Below are 21,078 nucleotides of genomic sequence, written 5' to 3' on the forward strand. Positions count from 1 at the left end.
AGATATAACCAATGTGTCTCTATTAACAGGCTATGTACCACAGTCCTTTAAAGTAGCTTTCCTTCAACCCTTAACCCTAACCCTAACCCTTCTAAAGAAGCCCACTCTCAATCCAGAGGTTTTAGCAAACTATAGACTGATATCTAATCTCCCCTTTCTTTCTAAAATCCTTCAGAAAAGTAGTTGCTAATCAGCTTTGTGACCAGTGAAAATTACTAACGACTTATGAATTGGCTCTGATAGAGGACTGGTCTCTTTATTAATCCTATTAGATCTCAGTTCGGTATTTGACACCATTGACCGTCAAATCTTACTGCACAGACTGAAACACTGAATTGGCCTTAAATCATACTTATCAGATCGTTCCCAGTTTTTTGCATTTTAATGATCAATCCTCCATGCATATTAAGGTCTGCTTCAGAGTGCCACAAGGGTCTGTGCTTGGACCAATCCTTTTACTCTATATATGCCTCCTTAGGCAACATCATTAGAAATCCTTCTGTAAATTTTCCTTGTTATGCGAATGATACGCAACTATATCTATCTATGAAGCCAGATGAAACTGATCAGTTATCTAGACTACAAGCATGCCTTCAGGACATAAAAGCCTGGATGAACCACAATTCCCTGATGTTAAATTCAGACAAAACTGAGGTTATTGTTCTTGGCCCCAAACACCTCAGAAACTCTTTTTCTTAAGATATAATTTCTTTAGGTGGCATTGCCTTGGCCTCTGGCACAACTGTAAGGAACCTCTGAGTTATATTTGATCAAGATCTATCTTTTGCCTACCATATAAGACAAACTTCAAGGACTGCTTTTTTTCAATTACGTAACAAAAAAAAAAAAAAAAAAATAGCCCCAACAAGTCCCTGAAGTCTCTCCAACTGGTGCTGAATGCTGTTGCACTTGTACTAATGGGAACCAAGAAAAGGGATTATATTTTCTCCTTTTATAGCTTCTTTGCACTGGCTACCCCTAAAATCCATCCATCCATCCATTTTCTTCCGCTTATCTGGAGTCGGGTCACGGGGGCAGAAGCCTAAGCAGGGAAGCCCAGACTTCCCTCTCCATGGCCACTTCGATCCCGAGGTGTTCCCAGGCCAGCTGAGAGACATAGTCTCTCCAGCATGTCCTGGTTCTTCCCTGGGGCCTCCTACCTACCAAATGTAGGATGGGAGCCAGAGCCTTCAGTTACCAGGTTCCTCTTTGATGGAGCCATCTTCCAGGTTTGGTCAGGGAGGCAGACACTGTCTCCACTTTGAAGGGTAGACTTAAGAGCCTCTCTTTGTTAAAGCTTATAATCAGGGCTGACTCAGGTTGCCTGGACCAGCCCCTAGTTAGGCTGACATAGGTTTAATCTGCTGGGGGACTTTCTAGGCTACACTGAGCTCCTCTTTCCTACTCTTGCTCCCTCCAACTGCAAACGCTCTTGTCTTTTTACTGTATTATACTAACTCGGTTGCCTCTCAGGAGCATTTTTGCTCCTTAATAGTTTTCCCGGATTTTAGCTGCAACCTTTGTTGACTTCACAGTGATGGCATTGATGCTGTACCTCCAACTTGCCTTGATCGTGGTCTTGGTTGTGCTGTTGCTGTGGTACTGTCTGAGATTGCACCTGTGTTGTGGGCCTTGGTTGTGCAGATGCCATGATGCTGCTCGCTGCGACCTTTTACTGCCATTATTATGCATCATGCCTCCACTATTAATATACATCCGTGCTCAGTACAGCGACCAAGCCACTAGGCTCGCCAGGGTATGTGCAAAAGCCCCCAGAACCAACAGCCCTTTTTGATACATCACCCCCCAAACTCAGAGAGATCAGGCAGGTCATCATGCGTGCAAGATCAGCATCAGGGCCAAATAGAATACCTTACAGGTTGTACAAGAACTACCCCAATGTGATGAAGCTCCTGTGGAGCCTGATGAGAACAGCCTGGGCCAAGCTGGCTATTCCATCTGAATGGCAAAGAGCAGTGGTGGTTTTCATACCAAGGGAGCAGAACTCCAAGACCATCTACCAATTCAGGAGTATAGCCCTGCTAAACATAGAGGGGAAGATCTTCTTTGCAGTGATGGCCAAAAGGATGACCACCTAGCTGATGGAGAACGGCTACATCAACGCTAGCTGCGAGAAGGCTGGGGCCCCAGGATTTCCAGGCTGTGTGGAACATGCCACAATGATCTGGGATCAGATCCAGACCACAATGAGAGAGAAAAACGATCTCCATATTGTATGGCTAGACCTATCCAATGTGTACGGGTTGGTGCCACACCAGCTCATTGCCCTTGCTCCGGACTTCTTTTACACCCTGCAGAGCATCAAGGCCATGGTCATGTGCTACTTCCAGGACCTGTACATGTGCCATTCACTACAGAAGTTCACCACCAAAACGCAACAACTGGAGGTAGGAATTGCAATGGGATGCTCCATCTCCCCCAACCTCTTTGCAGCATTCAAGGTTATCCTGATCGGTGCCAGGCAGGTGGTGGGTGGAGTCCAACTTCCTGCAGGCCAGAGGCTCCGCCCATTAAGGAGCTATATGGATGACATTACATGCCTGATTCAAACCGCACCATGCATGTCAAGAGATCTGCAGCACCACACTGACCAGACATGGTGCTGTGGGCCACAGGCAAAAAATCATTAATGCTGGTTGAGCTTATAGCAGCACATGAAAGGAAGAAGCTGAAATACGCTGACTTGGTTGCGGAATGCAGGGAAGGTGGAGGAAACACAAGAACATATCCTGTGGAAGTTGGCACTCCAGGAAGAAGAAGCAGAAAAAGCAAGCTTTTGGCTCTGGCTTAGGAGGCGGGACAAGGCATGGGGAGCTGGTAACTCCTGAAGTAGGTTGGAGGGAGTGTCAGGAAGATGTCCCTGTTCACTGCTCCACCACCAGGAGATGTACCGGGTTAAGGGGCGAAACATCGGTGAATGGTGGCCCCCGCTGATGACCCTGCAGCCAACCAAACAAGCACCGTTAGAGGTGCGGCAGGCTTACAGTCAAGCAGGCTCAACCCCTACCTATAAAACCAAATGCATGGGACTCTTAACAACACCTACGATATTTGCATGTAACATCACATGCTATCATAGAGTGCATTTAGTTATTTTCCATTATCACTTTTGTAATATGATATGCTGCTGTTACCATTATTGCTGTGCTTCTCTCCCCTCTCTCTCCTCCCCTCTCTCTTTCTCTCTCTCTTTCTCTTTCCTTTTTGTCCTTACTGTAATTTAATTGTTATTTACAACATCTATTGCACGTCTGTCTGTCCTGGAAGAGGGATCCCTCCTCAGTCGCTCTTCCTGAGGTTTCTACCATTTTTTTCCCCCTGTTACAGGTGTTTTTTGGGGGAGTTTTTTTTTTTTTTATAATTTACAATATAAAAAATAGTCAGTGATAGAATATAGTGCAGTAGGCCTCTCAGGCATTTTCATTTCATTCAATTTATTTATAAAGACAACACACATTAATCAACATTTCTGTAAATGTGCATGTGTTAGCCATTCTGCTGACCTCGACTCGGGATGTTGTGGATCGGTGGAAGGAATACTTCAAAGACCTCCTCAATCCCACCGACTTCGTCCTACACTCACCTATGGTCACAAGCTTTGGGTAGTGACCGAAAGAACAAGATCGCGGGTACAAGCGGCCAAAATTAGCTTCCGTAGGGGGGCTGGGCTCTCCCTTAGAGATAGGGTGAGAAGCTCGGTCATCTGGGAGGGGCTCGGAGTAGAGCTGCTACTCCTCCGTGTTGAGAAGAGCCAGATGAGGTGGATTGGGCATCTAATTAGGATGCCTCCAGGACGCCTCCCTGGTGAGGTGTTCAGGGCACGTCCCACTGATAGGAGACCCCGGGGAAGACCCAAGACACGCTGGAGAGACTATGTCTCACAGCTGGCCTGGGAACGCCTCTGGTTCCCCCGGGAGGAGCTGGATAAAGTGGCCGGGGAGAGGGAAGTCTGGGCTTCCCTGCTTAGGCTGCTGCCCCTGCGACCCAACTCCGGATAAGTGGAAGAAAATGGATGGATGGATGGATGTTTTGGCTGTTTTAGTGTGCCATCCAGCACTGGTGACTAACATATAGTGGTGGATGCATATGCCCATAGCAGCAGGGCAGGGAGATGAGAAAATACGAGGGAAGCACAGTGGCCCATTCGAAATTTGCATACACAGTTGGTGACATCACATGACAATATTGACAACTTGGATCAATTTTTAATTTTTTTTTTTTTTTTTCTTATGAAAACACCTATAGCTGGCTAAAGATCAGTGGACCCTTAAAGATGAAAGCAGGGGTGTCCACACTCTTTTGATTTGGGGAAATATGTGAAAATACCTGCAGCTGCTTCTCACATCATATGGGTTACTAAAAACAAATAAAATCCCACCAATTGTGACAAACACAACCGTTTAATCTTAAGTAAATAGCTTTCCATGAATCGTTGTAGCGGCTGCTGCGGCAGCTGAAGTAGACGAAGTTGATGTGGTCGAGGGAGAGGGTGAGCAGCTTGTTCACTGCTGAGTTGAGATATGTCAAGCACTTTGCAGCCACATCCGATCTCTGGTCCAGTCGCACCATGGACCCACATATCAGTCTGACAGTACATTACATCGACAAAAAATGGAAATCGCGCACCAGAGTGCTCGGGACGCATATTTTCCATCTGATCACATGGGAGAGATGGTCGGACAGGGCTTAAGACAGATACTGTCTGCATGGGACATCAGGGAAGAGGACCTCGTCGCCATAACAACTGACAGCGGCACCAATATTGTGAAAGCTGCCCAGCTCAATGAATGGACGTGTGTGCAATGTTTTGGGCATCGGCTACACCTGGCAATCGGTAAGTGCGCAGTTATATTCTGTGTTTTTGTGTGTTCAATTGTATAATGTAGGACATATTAAATTATTAAATTATGTCTTTTTGCCACATAATAGAGCTACAGCAGTAACGTTTTAGCTATAGAATTACAGTTAAATGGCTATAGCTATTTTTTCTATTGTATTGTGTGTCTTTTTAGTGGCTGGGCTAATGTAATGATTTTAGACTTTATTGTAATTGCACTGATCTGTCATTTAAGATGAAAAGTGCAATATAAATAAAAATGAATAATAATAATAATTATTATTATTATTATTACAGGTCCTCGCTGATGACATGGCATCTTGTTCCGAAATGGTCAGACCTGGATGTCTTGGAGGCCGTAAAGAAGTATGTCACCATCTCATCTTAAAAGCCTGTCCTACACATCCTCCATTCGAAGCTCTTTGTAATGTCCATATTTGGATTTTTTTTTATGAGATTGTATTTTTAATACTTTGTGTTTGCAGGAAATTTAAGTTATTTTATACTTTCAAATGTATTCGGTACTTCTGTGCTTATCAGCTGTTCAATAAATCTTAACAACTAAAAGTACTTAATTTGTATTTTCGTAATTTATTTTCAGACAGTGTAGTCTTACATTCCTTTACAGTCCTTTAAAGTGGCAAAATAATTGCAATAAATAGGTCCAGGGGAGTCATACTATCAATATAACTTCCACAGCCCCATCTAATGGCCAAACTTTTTTTTTGCGCAGGGGGTGCAGTGGAGTAAGTTATCGTCCATTTATCGTTATTGAGGTGAACTGCTCAATATATCGTGATATTGATTTGAGCCCATATTGCCCAGCCCTATTCATGAGGATATGCAGGAGTACAGTTGTGGATTAAGTCTATGGCATATATATGTATGCAGTTCTGTATATGACAGTATCTTACCAGTTACTGCATTGGTGGTTGTCGGCAGACTCTCCCGTTCATCTTTCACTGCGGTCACGCCCATCCCATACTCTGTGCCAGGTCTCAGGCCTACATCACAGGGCAAAATAAAAATACTGTGATACAGACATAAAAATGCAAGCTCATGTTTTATTTGCACAAATCCACTGAGATGTCTCCAAATGAACGCTGTGGAGGCTCTGTAGTCAAGTGGCCAGCTGTTTGGGCTAATGATTCCGGTGACTATAGCAAACACAAAAACGCTCTGATGTGGCTGGGTTGCAAAATAGAACCCTAATTGCATTTCATGGCAAGTCTGCACTCACTGTGGAACACCAGTGTTGTATTTGTATTGATGGATCTATAGGGCCCTTGTGGCAGATCAGAAACACTACTATAATACAATAGTCTCTGGAGGCCCTTTGGTCTCTACAGTTAAGCCCTCTCTCGACCTGATCGCTTCTAATTCCTTTATTTACTCCCGAAGAGGTCATCACACAAAGTCCTGCAGCATGAAATTACATCTAATGCCCAGGAAACTCATTATCAATAAAATCACAAGCGTGAAGGTAATTACTGATAATAACTGTGTGAAAGAAGTGCTGAGGTGTGCGTGGAGCAGAGTGGGACGCTGGCTGAATGGACACAGTGCTTAATTTCCATAGGATGGGCCTCCCAAGGACAAAGAATTGGGCCAGACAAAGACACTATTAGCCTGTTTTTGGAAGCTTTTTGTTTCTCATAGTGTCTAATCCTGCCATGCCACAGCACACAGTGTAGAAACAAACACATCCACCTCAAAGCATGGCTTTATAATGTCAGTGGTGCAGATAGATGAAAACACACCGCTTCTCTTGTTTGAGCGAGATCTCACAGCATAACAAGCGACAGTGTTATTCCATTAAAAGTCTCAATGCCAAACCCCCTTGGGTGGTTTTCTTATAAAGTGAGCTTTATGTAGACAGGCAAACATTTCACAACACAAAACAAAGGCACCCATTTTGGAAATGAGCAGGCTCAACATAACACAAACCATTTAACAGGAAGCACCATAAACACTTGCCCAAAGAAACAGGAGAATAAACACTTCACACTGTATCATTTCTTTTCCCACAGAGCCTTTTCAGCTGTGTCATTTGTATGCAAAGTGGTAATGGGCTAATGTGAATTCAAAACAGACAAAAGAATGAAAACACTGAATATATTGTGGAACTGCTCGTTTTACTAAGCAAGACTTTTTTTCCCTTTTTTTTTAACTGTAGCTGAGATCAGGAGAAGTCCAGCCTAATTGCTCTGACATGTTGAGTGGGTGCATGGTCATAAATTAATCAAACATTACCCCTTCAATTTACATAATCAGAAATAAAAGAGGCACATGGTAAGGTGTAGAAAGAAAAACATATATATCCAAATGGGAAGTCAGTTGTTTGTGAGAACCACCTCCTGACCAGTCGCCCGCCCTATGCGCACAGTAACGCTCCTTATATTACATGCTTGCCGGCAGCATTATTACCTGATGCTGTCCTTCAGCATCATGTGCGTGTGACCGGTTCCATCTGGCTGTGTTCTAAAGTGATGCCACCCATGTGCGTTGCATGTGGACATGCCCAGTGCCCTCCAAGACATCTGCCAGTGTACAATAACAACACCATCGGTTCTGTCTGAGCGTGTTTATAACTGACACCATCCAGCCACATTCCAGGTGGACGCAGTGGCTTTTGGCATCAAACTCACATGCCAAAAACACTGTCAGAGTGGCACTAGCCCATTTGATGAGTTCGGAGCTTAAACTGTATGAATGGATGGTTGGACAACATGACAGTTTCCCCAAAGTGTAACTTTTCAATTTTGATCGCCCCCTGGTGACTGGCTGCAGTATAGTTCATAAAGCCTGCCCCTCCATATTAATGGATGTAACATAGGCCAAACTAAAATTGAAAGTACACACCAAATGCATTTTTCCTTAAAATGGTTTCCAACACTGAACGTAGTTCTTATCATTCTGATATTTATTCAAGTGATCATTTTATGATAAGTTCAGTTTTAATGAGTTACGCAAACAAAAAGGGGATTTTCAGCCATGATTGACAACTGTATCAGCCAGTCCATGCGCTTGCATTGAATGGAGCTGCTTGCAAATGGTCAAACGGGTGTTTTGGCGGGAACTTCCCCTACTGTGCAGACTCCAGCTCTGTATGACTTCACCAGCACAAGATGGCAATGGCCATATTTTGGAGTTGGTGGAGTGGAGGTTTCTTGTGGTGGTCTGAGGGATGAGTAGTTCTTTGAGATAGGAGGGGCCGTTGCCATGAATGCAATGATGTGTCAGCAGGGAGAGTTTGTACTCTATTCTGAGTGGAATTGGAAGCCACTGGAGCTTTTGGAGGCTCTTGCTAGGGATCCCGATGAGAAGTACATTACAGTAGTCATGCCTGGAGGAGACAAAAGCATGGACTAGTTTTTCAGCATCAGGGAGAGTGAGAAAGGGGTGGAGATTGGCTATGTTTCTGAGGCGGTAGAATAAGGTTTTTCAGAGATTGTTGATGTGTGCTTCAAAGGTTAGGTATGAGTCGATTTTAACACCCAGGTTTGTGAGTGTTGTTGAGAGGTGGATGTCTCGGCCAGAGAAGCATATGGTGGTGATGTCGGATGACTGGACTTGGTGGGGGATGCCAATTAGAATGGTTTCAGTTTTGGAGCTTTTTAATTGAAGGAAACTGTGGTTCATCTATGGACTGGATGAAGTGGTTTATGATTGTGGTGATTAGGGGACTTATGGCGACAAGGTTTGTTTTGGCAAGGGGTGTTGGGAAGAGGATCCAGGGCAGAGGTGCTGGGTTTCATCTTATGACTGATGTCCTCTACTTCTCTCTGTGTTATTCTAATGAAGCTGGAGAAAGGCAGGGCGGTCACTGGCTGTGGGTGGACGTAAGGGTCTGGAAGGAGGGAGGCACTTGAGAGGGAGCTGCGGATGGTGTCTACCTTCATCTGTGATGCTGGCGTGTGACAGGGTTTGAGGTTTGAGGAGATGGTGGATAGTGGAAAAAAGCTGCTTTGAGTTGCCCGACTGCTGTCTATGATTCTGGAGAAAAACAGCGATTTTCTGTCTTTGAAAGATTTGGAGAAGGCTTTTAGCCTCACTTAAGCATAGCAGGGGTAAGTGGATGCATCATTTAACTTATATACAGTCTTTGGTTTGGAGTGAAAACAAGCTGGTACAACACTGGTAATAAGCACAACCTCAATTCCAAAACTTATAGGCACCATAAAAGTGTGGCAGAGCAGTTGTATGGGATTTCTATAGTGCAAGGGTATATTCCAGAGAGCAGGTTTTGTAAAAACTCTTGGTTCAAAGTTAATGTTAGTATGTATTTTTAGGATTATGCATCCTCCATAGTTAGTTCAAGGCTCAATGTCTACCCCAAATAAATACCTACCTATGGTGAACTCTTAGTGCCTGCAAGTTGACCATAGGTATCTGAGATGGACCTGCCAGCAAATTTAGTAACGCAAACACATGCCTCACTTCTCAAGAGAACCTTAGTATCTGAAATGTTAGTAATTGATACCAACCATCTATGTCATGACAACTGTATAAATACCATTGTCTTTTCTCTGTTCTGTGTTGAACGGCTGCTTGCATGTTTCTTTCATTCCTATGTTGACCCGAGTGCTCGTAATAAACGTTACCTGATTGAAGCTTCAATTCTGGGTTTTCAGTTCCAGCAAGAGAGGTGACCTAAACTCTTAATGAGTTACCACGATAACTGACCATTTGAAACTAACCTGCATGCTGGCAAGTTTTTTCACTTCATCATCGGATCACACCACAGATCGAAGCGCATTAATTAACAACGTTTTGCTGTATGATAGAACCAGAAACTTTGTTGATATTTATTTGTTACTCGGGACAATCTAAAGTTACTGCTTTTATATGCTGTCAGTCATTTCTTTGAACAACGTTTTTTTCCCTCATTTTTATGCAGCATCAAACCACCCTCAGCTCAGAATGAAATCACTGTATGTTCTCTTTCATAACACTTCAGACAAGAGCAGTTGCACTAAAATGTTTATTGCACATAATTTGTCAGTTTAAATTTCAAAAAGGTTGCAGGTTTGCAGGTTTAGATACATTGGCAAAATGAATATTTTTCCCCATAATTTATGATGTGATTGGTCACATGGAAGGAAGATAATTTCTATAATATTTGAGATGAGATACTGTGGGTTATATGTTAACAGTTCACAGTGGTGGTGCCACAGCAGGGTGAGCATGTTTTTTTTTTTTCCTTTTTATATAGATGCCATATAATCTGAACATGTTTTAAAAGCATTTCAGTTTAAATTTACTGCTATATTTAGTAAAGAAGTTGAAATAAAACCACTGAATGCTCTATTGTAGCCCATTGTATTGTAACTGTTCTCGTGTGCAAATCACCAACCACATTATTACTGAATCCCATTACAATCACGTGTTTATGTCTTTGATTTATTATTGAAATCTTAGATTGGGCCTGTGTTTCATCTCTGAAAGAATAAAGCTGTCCAAATATTAATAAAGTGTAATATAGACTATGACCTAAATTATGAATTAATGTATGAATAAAGATAAATGTGTGAATAGAAATAATGCTGATTTCATAAAATGTATTTTTGGTAATTTATTCACACTTTCCAGGCACTTACTCTGGCTCTTTTATTTTTAATATGCGGTGTATGGGGTGCCGATTGTAAATTTGTACACTCTGAAAGTAACAGCAACATTTCTCCACATTTAGCTCTGAAAAACAATTAAAAAGAGGTGTGAACCTTTTAAAGTCACTTTTTAATCACATCTAGAGCAATATTTGCAAACTTTGTCAGATTTGTTCTTTCGTGAAAAATATTTTCAAGATAATATCACTGTCAAATAAAAATGTTTAAAATTAAGTCTAACTGTTAAATGTTGAATCTGATCATTATATCTAAATGTTAAATCTAAATGTTGAATGTCAAATCTAAATGTTAAATGCTAAGTCTAAATATCAGATCTTTATATCAAAATTCTAAATATTTAACCAATATGTAAATTCACACTGCTGCTTAGTGGAAGTACCAAAATAAGAGCTCAATGCATTGATGGTTCATGTACATGGCGGGCGACAGATTTTTGTTCAGAAATGAGAAAATTGCAATCAGAAAATGAGCTAGTTACTCTCTGCCTCACTTGCCGTGAGGAAAGCAGCCTGCACCTGGTGCAGACGGAGTCGCTGAATTCAGCCAGAGCTAACCCGCTAACCCGGTGCCCGATAGCAGTCAGCATGTAGACCTACAAATACATGACAAATGTATCATAATTCTACCAAGCTTTGGAGGTGGAACTTGCGATCTCAATTGTTAATTTTTCTTTGTCCATCAGAATAAAATGGAGACTTTGCGTTTACCTGTTGCTATAGTGAATCATAGTACCAGTGCTCCACTGATGATAGTTTTTCTCTCACAGAGCATGAGCTTAACTCAGAGTGAGCTGTTAGCTGTTCTGGAACTCTGATTAACTGTTCTGGAACTGAAAACTCAAAGTTGTGGACCCCAACTCAGCGAATGGACCCCAGGTGTGCCTACAGCATTGGCCTCTGAGTGTATATCTGTTTATAGATATGTAACGTCATAAAGACCCTGAGATGTGGTTGAACAGCTCATTCCCATTTTGTCTAATACAGATGCTTGGTTAAGCCCCCTCGGCATGTCATAAACACAGATAAGGCCTCCCTTAACATCTTTATGTGATGCACAGCTGTCTCCTTGGAGAAACGTGTTGTAACAGGTGGTAAACACTGTCAAACACCGTCAAACAGTAGCAGTTAGGTTTAGACAACAAAAGTACCTGGTTAGATTTACAAAAAGATCATGTTTAGGGTTAAAATAAATATATAAGTTGACAATACATCACGTAAGTACGTCACAACTCTATATAAATTACATAATGCTAAGTTAACACAACATTGACTTTTGGGCTCCCACAGGATACAAACTGTAGTCTCAGCATCAGTACATGATGACCAGAACATGACAACAGGCTTGGGAAAACTAGTACTTGGACTAAGATTCTAACACTGCTGTATGTATCTGTGATTTGCATGTTGATAGTAGGACCATGAACCTGAATTGATGTTTGTGTGTGTTTGGCCCTGGCTTCCAGTACCTGTGATCTTCGCCTGGGTGCTGTCCTTGGGTCCTGGGGGGAAGAGCAGCTCTCCGTGCTCCCCTCCAGACAGAGGTCCATACTTGATACGGTAGTTGTCGACTGGAGCATGGCTATTCCTCCACTCAAGCGTGATGCTCTCATCAGTCAGCTCCACTGTCTGCAGGTCTCTGGGGGCATCCAGGTCTACAGAGAACTGGACTTCAGATAGATGTAACTATACCCCAACCTAAATTCAACTGTATTTCTAATACACATACTGTATATATACCAAATCATAACTAGATTGTCTTTAAGGACCATGCTGACATTGGGGATTTTACTCTCTCTGTATTATGGAGGACATTTGGTCCTTTATGAAACATACATATCCATGGACACACACCGGCAAGATATCCTCTCTGGTAAACATAGAGCCATAAGTAAAGTATGTGTGCTCCAGTGCCTCCCAGCTGTCACACAGGTCATTCAACTTGGTTATGATTAACAGTTTATAGTTGTCAGGTTGTAACTAACAGGGTCAGGTACTGAAAAAAAACATCAAATTGTTATTTCAGTCTTACCTGTGTGGAAAGACTCATAGACAGGAATGCTGGCCCTTTCGCCCCTCCGGGCCAACAGAGACACCTCGTACTGGGTGTCGGGGGCAAGGCCTACCAGGTGGTACTGGGTGTCAGTGGAGGAAAGCTCTACCATGTTGTGATCAGCTGGGTTTGACCTGGGCCCATAGGAGACACTGACCCCATCCACATGAGCAAGGGGCTTGAACCACGTCACCAGGGCTGTGGTGTCTGTAACATCTCGCACATCTATCTGGCTGGGGGCATCAATCACTGGAGAGGAGAGGGGTGACACAGTAAGGACCTTTGTTTGCAAAAAGATTGACAAAACTGAAGAAAATTAAACAAAATTGGAACGTTATACACACACACATACACACACACATAAATATGTATATTGTTGATAAATTGTTGGATTAGTTTGTTTTTTGTCTGTTTAATAATATTTCATCATATACAGTATCATCACCAACCCCAGCTTCATTTAAATATTACATTTTCAAATGTGTTAAAGTTCACTTCTGATGTTCTGGTCAAGTGTGACTCAGCTGCTGCTTAGCTGTGGCATATCTAAAGAGTCTCTACCCTTTTTTTCCTGTGATGCAAATACTTCACACCAAAGATAGTAAAGTGGTCTTTTAATAATCATAACGACATTTTACCCCCTTTCACTACAGTTCCAATGTCTATTTCTCTTACAGACATAAAGAAAAACAAACATATCTGTTTAACTCAACCATTCATGTTCCCATTTCAAAATTAAAGTCCTCTGACAACATTTCTGTTGACAGATTTCCTTAATTTTTTAACATGAGGCTTTTTATTGTGAAATATTTGCACAGCCATGTTGTGGAAATACAGTAGTTATAGCAGCAGTCTGCTCTGTAGCAGAACCGCAGCAACAACGCTGTCTGTGTGAACACCAAAAGCATGGGAACCACAGCACTTCAGCAGCTATCATGCACTGTTCATGCAGTATGGCCTGGATGTTAGACACCGACTGCAAGTCATAATCTTACTTGCTAAGTCAGAAACCATAGTTTACCTTTGAGGAAGTATGCAGTCAAATTTAGCAACAATACAAATAAAGTCAATAAAAAGATGACTTGATGTCAATGCCTTTTGAGGTGAGGACGTGTGCATGAGTTGAAAATATTTGTATGCGACTTTATTGGCTGATTGGGGTGAATAAACACAGATTGTACCAACAGTCCAGCTGTCACATTCATGTTGTGTCTGAACACACATCACAGTTTCCCATTGTATATCTTCTCTCTCATTCTAAGCAGTATCAGGACAACCACCAATAGCTGAATCTAGCTACTGATCACAGAGTGTCAAAGAAGGGCCATTTTTGTGTTGTAAATTTGTGTTTGAGCAGAAGTAGATATTTTCATCATGATTTTATCTCTTGTGTTGGTGCCCTCATGGAAGTGAACCTTGGCCATAGATCATTAAGCAGGAGGCAGATAAAGGGTTAGGTCTGGGGAGTCACCTAACCTGCATTGCTGAAATGAATACAGTCATTTCAGCAATGCAGGACTTTGAAATGTGACAGCCTTCTTGCATTTATGAGGTTGTTCAGCCTTTTTACAGATCAAATCCTCAGTCCATGAAGAGCGCCTTTTCACCAGCGCTGAAATTGATTTGTCACACGTAAGTAACTTTAGGAAAATAAACCTTCTGCACAGACCTGATAACGTAAGGAGTCTGCATTTGAGCTTAACAGATTTGTCTTCTGAGGATGCTGTGAGTGTGTCATTTGGGTGTCACAATACCTCTTTCCTGGGTGGCCACAGTCCCTCTGAGCCTGACTACTCAACTGTCTGGTGCCTCCCACACATGATGGGTTGGGTTGGAGGGGGAGGAGAGAGGGGAGAGCTTACTTCACACAATTAGGCCCTCAGCATGCAAATCCCACAGTACGTGTCCACAAGCCGGTGTAATAGGAGACATTAGGAGAGCCTGAGTGATATGGTACATTTTGAACCTCATAATCCGTGTAGTGCTAACACATGTGCATATGTACGTGGGCGGGCTATAGTGTTGGCATAAACATGGGGTAGAAGACAAGTTCATCCCCTTTGACTTTGTCATGCATAACAAGGTTTGTTCAAAATATGTCTATTAGTAACTTTTGGTAAAAAATGTATTGAAATAATTTAACAAATTAAGAGAAAGAGACTTTTCCGTTATTGAGGAAAGTCAATGTAACGCATTAAACAAGAAATATAAACAATTTGGTACGTAAGATAAGAAAGATAAGATAAGATGGGTAAAAGAAAGGGAAATGGATGTGCAGCAGTTGTAATACAAAAGCTATGTTTCCATCAAAAGCTTTCAGTACATTGCCTTTGGAACCAAAGGTAACTACTACAAACAGGGACTTAGACCCTAGATCTGTGTGCATGTGGGTGGGGTTGTCCACAGAGCGGGGCTGCAGGCTGATATTTCTAACAGGAACAGGCTGGAGTGTGAGTTTCTCTCTATGGGATTTTCATAAATGGCAGGTGTGTGCATTGCCTCCTTGTCAGGCAAGGGTAGGGGTTTAGTATTGCTGGAGTGCACAGGAATGGCGCTCTGCAAAGTTTTTTCCTCAAGTGAAGATAAGAATATTTTAAGCAATAGCACATGAGACGGAGTGCAGTTGTACTGTTTATCATCATGGCTATGATTCGGTTGTAGGAATCACAGCTGTGAACCAGGGATGTAACGATGCATCACAGGGCAGTTAAAAATCGATACAAAAGAGAAGATGCACCCTCCAGTTTCAAATCGGTAATGTGGCGGCATTTGAGCTTCCTCAAGTCAGAAAGAAAAAAGGTGAGGAGATGACAGAAAAGACAAAGACAATCTGCAAATATTGCAAGATGGTGTTGAACTACACAAATACTACAACTAAGATGATGCAGCATGAGCGCTGGCATCATAGTAATGAGTGCCGGTCAGCCCCGCCTACGCACGTTACTCCTTGACGACAACTACACGGCCAAACCACACTGACAAGCATGTTTGCAACCTCGTTCGCCCAAATGAGTACAGGAGCCAAACAGAGTGCCCAACTTCTTACTCACGAGTGGGAAATAGCTAACTTCTTCAAACTTGCACTCTCTGCTTTCCCTTCTAGCTAAAGCATACCTTTCCCCACCAGCAAATTCTGTCCCAAGTGAAAGGGTCTTTTTTTTTAACAGCACTGTGAATGTCCAGAAATGATGCCTCAGAAACAATAAGGGATTCTTTAATTTGATATGGAAAAGAATAGAAAATGCAATATTTTGTATTGAATAATTAATAGAATATTTTTCAGTCATATTTTTTTTCTATAATCTCATTTTGTGTTTAAAAAAATGTGAGAAAATCATACCATGAACCCAGTATCGTGAATGGTATCGAATTGTGAGTTGAGTGAATCGTAACATCCCTACCGTGAACACATAAACATAATCCTGACCACTGGCTTGCTACTTGTGCAAGCTAGGTAGACATGTTATTTGCAGACCAGCTGTTTAGGCTGTTTTATTATGATGATTTATCTGTATGTTTCTATCAGTTGTGTCCCTCAGTTATGTCCCTCTTAAGTTGCCGAGCCAAGCAGGAAGAATTTTTATCAGCTCAGAGCTGCAGTCTACTCTTCTCCACCTCCTGCACTCACCACCGCCTCCAGCTGTTTCACCCAGCTGAGGAAACTCTGGCTCCCGTCGCCAGTGAAGGAAGAGGGCAGGTCAATCTTAGAGTCCCTGCGGGGTCCTCGTCTCCACACGACATCTTCAAAATGTAAGCTAGTTGTGCGCAGTCTCTGAAGCACCATGGGTATACTGAGGAAGCTAAGCTAAAATCAGCAGCACAGGTAACAGCTCGACACGTACACAGAAAAGCCCTCACCGCTGCCACCAATGTAACTGAGCGTCCTGGGTGCACTTAACCGAATAACTAGTAAAACCATAAATGGGACGGAAGACAGTGTGACAGCGCCAACAGCAACTGCTGCCCTTTTATTTTTCTTAACCAAGACTCCCACACATGCATGAGCCCCAAGAACAGGGGAAGTTCCCCCCACAACTTTTTTCCAGCCCTACGGCTAGTCAAGAGGGACACACAAAACAGAACAGTCTGTTACACTACAATCTACAGTAACATTAGATAACTACTGACTGTAATGTGGCCTTATTAACAGTTTAGAACAACTGTAAAGCAGAGCTACACATGCAGAGTTAAAAGTCCAAGAGATGTTGAACTATATATTAGCACTCACTGAATGTCTCTTGACCAATTAAATTGCTTGGTCTGAGCTAACTGTTGTATAAATGCCGTTCACATAATCTGGTTGCAATTAATCAATATTTTTATATGCTTATAGATCCACTCATTACTAGAAGTATCTGTCATCCAAGAGAGACAATAAAAACAGATGGAGTGGTCAAAGTTGTCATGTTGAAAGATTCATGTCAAACATCCTTTCATTTTATAGTTAGAGTTAACCAATGTATGAAAAACTGTTCACGGTATGAACAGTGGTTAAAAAAGCCACAGCTCAACCCTGTACACAGAGTGCTGATTGTCTTCTGACCAATCAGTGGATTGCAGTGTTTCTAGCTCTACCTAGTACCAGATTCCCTATGTACCCCAACAGACAGTTCCAAAGGTACAGTCCACAACTTTTCACAATGGAAACACACAAAAAACTGAACTGAACCGAACCAATCTGCTAGTGGAAACATCTCAAAGTTAGAGAAGTGCAGACAAAGCATGCAATATACTAAAATATAGACTACAACAGCGAAGCAGAAAAATCTTAAGTATAGCAAATTTAAAATACATTACAGCAAGGTGCAAAATGTAAGAACTAGTGAGGTGTAAACTGCAGAGTGCAAGTAGGTGCAACCAATACATACAATATAGACAAAAACCCAAACAGGTTACCAGTATGAATGACAAATAAAGTAGGCCTATGGTGGCCTATACACATGTTTGCACAGTGTGGGAGCCGAGGTAGTTGGTGTAGAAGTGCCAGAGTGCATTAGTTAGTTTTTATAACCAAAAACTTCTATACGATGTTAAAAAGAGAAATAGTTCCAGTCAGTGCCTAAAGAGAGACGCTATGGCCTCTTTTGAAACGTGCTGCCACTACCTCCAAGCCAGGGGCCATCAGACTTGTCTTAACTCCTAAGTCTGTCCTAGCTAAGACCAGTCTTAAGAAAGGATTCTAAGTCGGTTGCACCAACAGAACATAAGCCTGATCTTAACTACGCCCGGTCTTTACGTTCATGTGCACAGCTGAGTTACTATGGCTATTGCCTAACAGTGTGAGTTGCTAGGATACGCTGTTAAACCTCTGTCACTGTCTTTTTAGTTTTGTTCATCTTGCCCCAGCAATGGAAGATCAAGGGAAATGGAAAGGAAATTTCACTGACATTGAAATTAGAAAATTAATTGAATTGTATAGCCTGTACAGGAACACAAAGACTGCCAAGCATCCAACATAATCACAAATTAGAACAGTTATGTTGGAAAACTACAAAGGACGCAGTAAATTACTTTGGACTCGGACTGCCCTCGTTTTGAGTTGGAAATGAGAAAGAAGAGGAAGGATCTTCCTAGCAAGGTGAAGAAAGATGTGTCCATGAAAAAAAATCACCCAATTAGCTTAAGCCCTTTTGGTTCAACCGGCCCCAGATGACTTGACATAACTGATAGTTTTTAAGGAACACCTTCACACTTTGGAAAATAAACATTCTATTTCTTGTTGAGAGGCAACCACACCACTCTCATATTTGTCTGTTTAATATTAATCTGGAGGCAGGACCTTAGCTTTGCACAAAAACTGGAAACAGGGAAGCAGTTAGCTTGGACTGGTCGACAAGTAAGATCAAATGTACCGATAGGCACCTCTTAACTAACTGTCATGGTGTATCTTGTTCATTTAATTAGTAACAATGACTTGCTGTGAGAGTTCTGTGCTGAGGAATTTTGTGATAGGTGTTGATATTCCTGAGTCTCCACTGGATGCCTTGCAACCTCATAGTAATGACACAGGTCACAAGCTTCCCTTGTTTCCAGTCTTTAAGGCATAAGCTGACTCCTCTGGCTCTAGCTTCATTCTGTGTTTAGTGTCAACATATGAGATTGCTATCAATATTCTCAACTAAATCTTGAGTGGTAAGAGAGTGTTTCCCAAAATGTTTAACTAGTTCAACTATTTCTTTGATGCATTTCTTTGAAGACCAACACAAAATTGACCAAATTTGTTTAATTGTAGAGACAGGAATATGCTACTGTGAATTATTTTCTTAAGTCCTTTTAATTTGAGTTTTCTCACAAGAAATTGATCTACCACCTTATTTAATCCCTATAGCAGGGGTTTAGATTGTAGGGGGCATTTTCCCTAAACATGCATAACAGTATGTGCAACATACAAGAGTGAGAGATACAGCCATCTAGAGTGCAGATAAGGCATTATTCCTGCACTTTTCTTTTTTGTTCCATAGATGGCAAATGTAACAAGAAACACATTAATGTGCTCTTCCTGTAATTTACCAACCGTCTCTTACTTCTGAGTGTTTCAAAAAAAAGGTTACTGTATGTCTCTAATGGCCTGTCCATGCATTTCTCTCTTTATCCTGGCAAAGCATGGGCTATTTTCACACAATTAATAAGCAAAGAAGAGGACTGACCAATTCTGACATAAAGCTGCCATTTATTGAACTTAGAGCTGAATGTGGCAGACATTGTTGTGCTTGTTGAATCTGCTTTGTTCAAACAAAGGTTTCCTATGGGGAACAGCCTGGAAAGCCAGCAAATGAGACTTACTTAAGAAATAATTGGAACAATATCCCAGAGGATAGCACTAAAAGCATTACTATTTATTTCCAAAGTGGTCCTCCATGGAAACAGCAAACAATATGAAAAAGTGCAAATCGATGGAAACAACATACGTTACAATATAAACCTACTCGCCCCCCTTGAATCTTCAGACCAATTGTTCAAATTTCCTCTGTTAACGTTGAACCATACCCTTCTCACATATCCTAAAACTTGTATAGCTCTTTGCAAAACCTAAAACACAAGAACCTCTATTTCTGGAAAGTCACACCCCTCAATTTGCAATTTTCAATGATTTACAAATGAATGAGCTAGCATATGATAAAGCAAGCGTTCTCATGTTGCCTCAACTGTAGATGCATTACCCACTCATACCTGCAGAGGGCAGCAGTAAGCAGCCAAGGACCAGGCGGGTGCATTCAAATGCTGCCATCACAGCGTCGGAAATATTTTATGTATATCTTGTGCCTTAAATAAAGAAGCCTTACATACAACAGAGAGCCATGAAACTTAATTTGACGGCTGGTTTCTGCTGTGTGACTTCTGATGGCATGTAAGAATTGAAAATGTGTTCAATGCAAGCGACCACAATAACTGGATAATAAATAAAACCTTAAATGCCTTGCTATGTATTTTATTGCTTGACTTTTGGCCCTTTAAAGGCATTTAAACAAGTAAAAGGGACTGGGATCTGTTAAATATGATCACTGTGAATAAAATAGTCATTTTGAGGCAGTCTTTCAGTGACAAGACAGGAGCTAAAATCACTTTTTGGCAGACTGAAATGGTGCATTTTACGTGTTGTATTGTTGCATTAGTAAAACGAATAAATCAAAAAACACCCCCCCCCCCCCCAAAAAAAAAAAACACTTGGCGGTGGACAAAAAAAATTCCTATCTTTAATAACTTTAATCTCAGCGCTGAAAAAGTTCTTTTTTTCTCTCTCTTTCTTTGTTCGTGGCATGTTCACAGGTGGACAGGACGGACATATCCATAGTAATGATCACCTCCTTACATGATGCTCACGGTCTGTTAATGGGTGGGGATGTATGCTAATTGCTGACTAGCGAGAGTGTGCTATCAATTTACAATTGACTCGTGAACATACAGACGTGCCTACAATCAAATCCTAATTCCCCTTAGCATTCTTGAGTCTAGTGTTGGCATTTAGTTTATGTGTAAATCTACTCAGATTAACTAACATTTCATGAAGGGGACCTAATATTCCTACATGGATAATGAATAAGAATAAAAGTAATCCACATGCAGCTGTTCGTACTTCCATAAAGTGCCCTATTGTATTTCTTGTTTAAATATTGCATTTTATTTATTTATTTTCTTCTTTCGTTTTTATTTAACACTGGTATTACTTGATTGGAAAGTGTTCTTTTCTTATTTTTTTCATTTCTTCTGTTTTAAAGATATATGAAAAAGATTTATGTCATGTTATGTTAACTGGTGAAAAGCATATGCAGTTGTCTTTCATTTTAGGTAGGGTCCTTCTACAAGTCCCCCACATGCACATTTTTTATGTTAGTTTTTTCTTTTTTTAAAATTTTATCATATGCACACATAAAGTGTCATGTGTCAAGCATTCTAAAATTGCAGCATTTAAAACTTTAACAATTTTCCCTTAGAGAGTTTACAACACTCAATTCAGAACCAAATACAGACTACACATCAATGATACCTCTTTCCTAAGCACTATATATAGCTGTTAGTCTCAAACTAATGCTGGTATTGCTT

The 21,078-nt window shown here is 41.4% G+C and overlaps 1 protein-coding gene across 3 annotated transcripts in view; it reads right to left on the reverse strand.

Moving 5' to 3' along the window:
* The window catches only part of LOC121944261 (tenascin-like), a 110,036-nt gene that overhangs the window by 51,325 nt on the left and 37,633 nt on the right, over positions 1-21,078 (reverse strand). For all 3 annotated transcript variants that reach the window (XM_042488001.1, XM_042488002.1, XM_042488000.1), the window contains 3 exons: positions 12,517-12,786; positions 11,954-12,139; positions 5,773-5,862 (listed from right to left, as the gene is read on the reverse strand). In XM_042488001.1, the coding sequence (XP_042343935.1) occupies positions 5,773-5,862; positions 11,954-12,139; positions 12,517-12,786 (546 nt within the window). The remainder of the gene's footprint in view (positions 1-5,772; positions 5,863-11,953; positions 12,140-12,516; positions 12,787-21,078) is intronic.

Source organism: Plectropomus leopardus, chromosome 6, assembly GCF_008729295.1.
Source record: "Plectropomus leopardus isolate mb chromosome 6, YSFRI_Pleo_2.0, whole genome shotgun sequence".
Lineage (NCBI taxonomy): Eukaryota > Metazoa > Chordata > Actinopteri > Perciformes > Serranidae > Plectropomus > Plectropomus leopardus.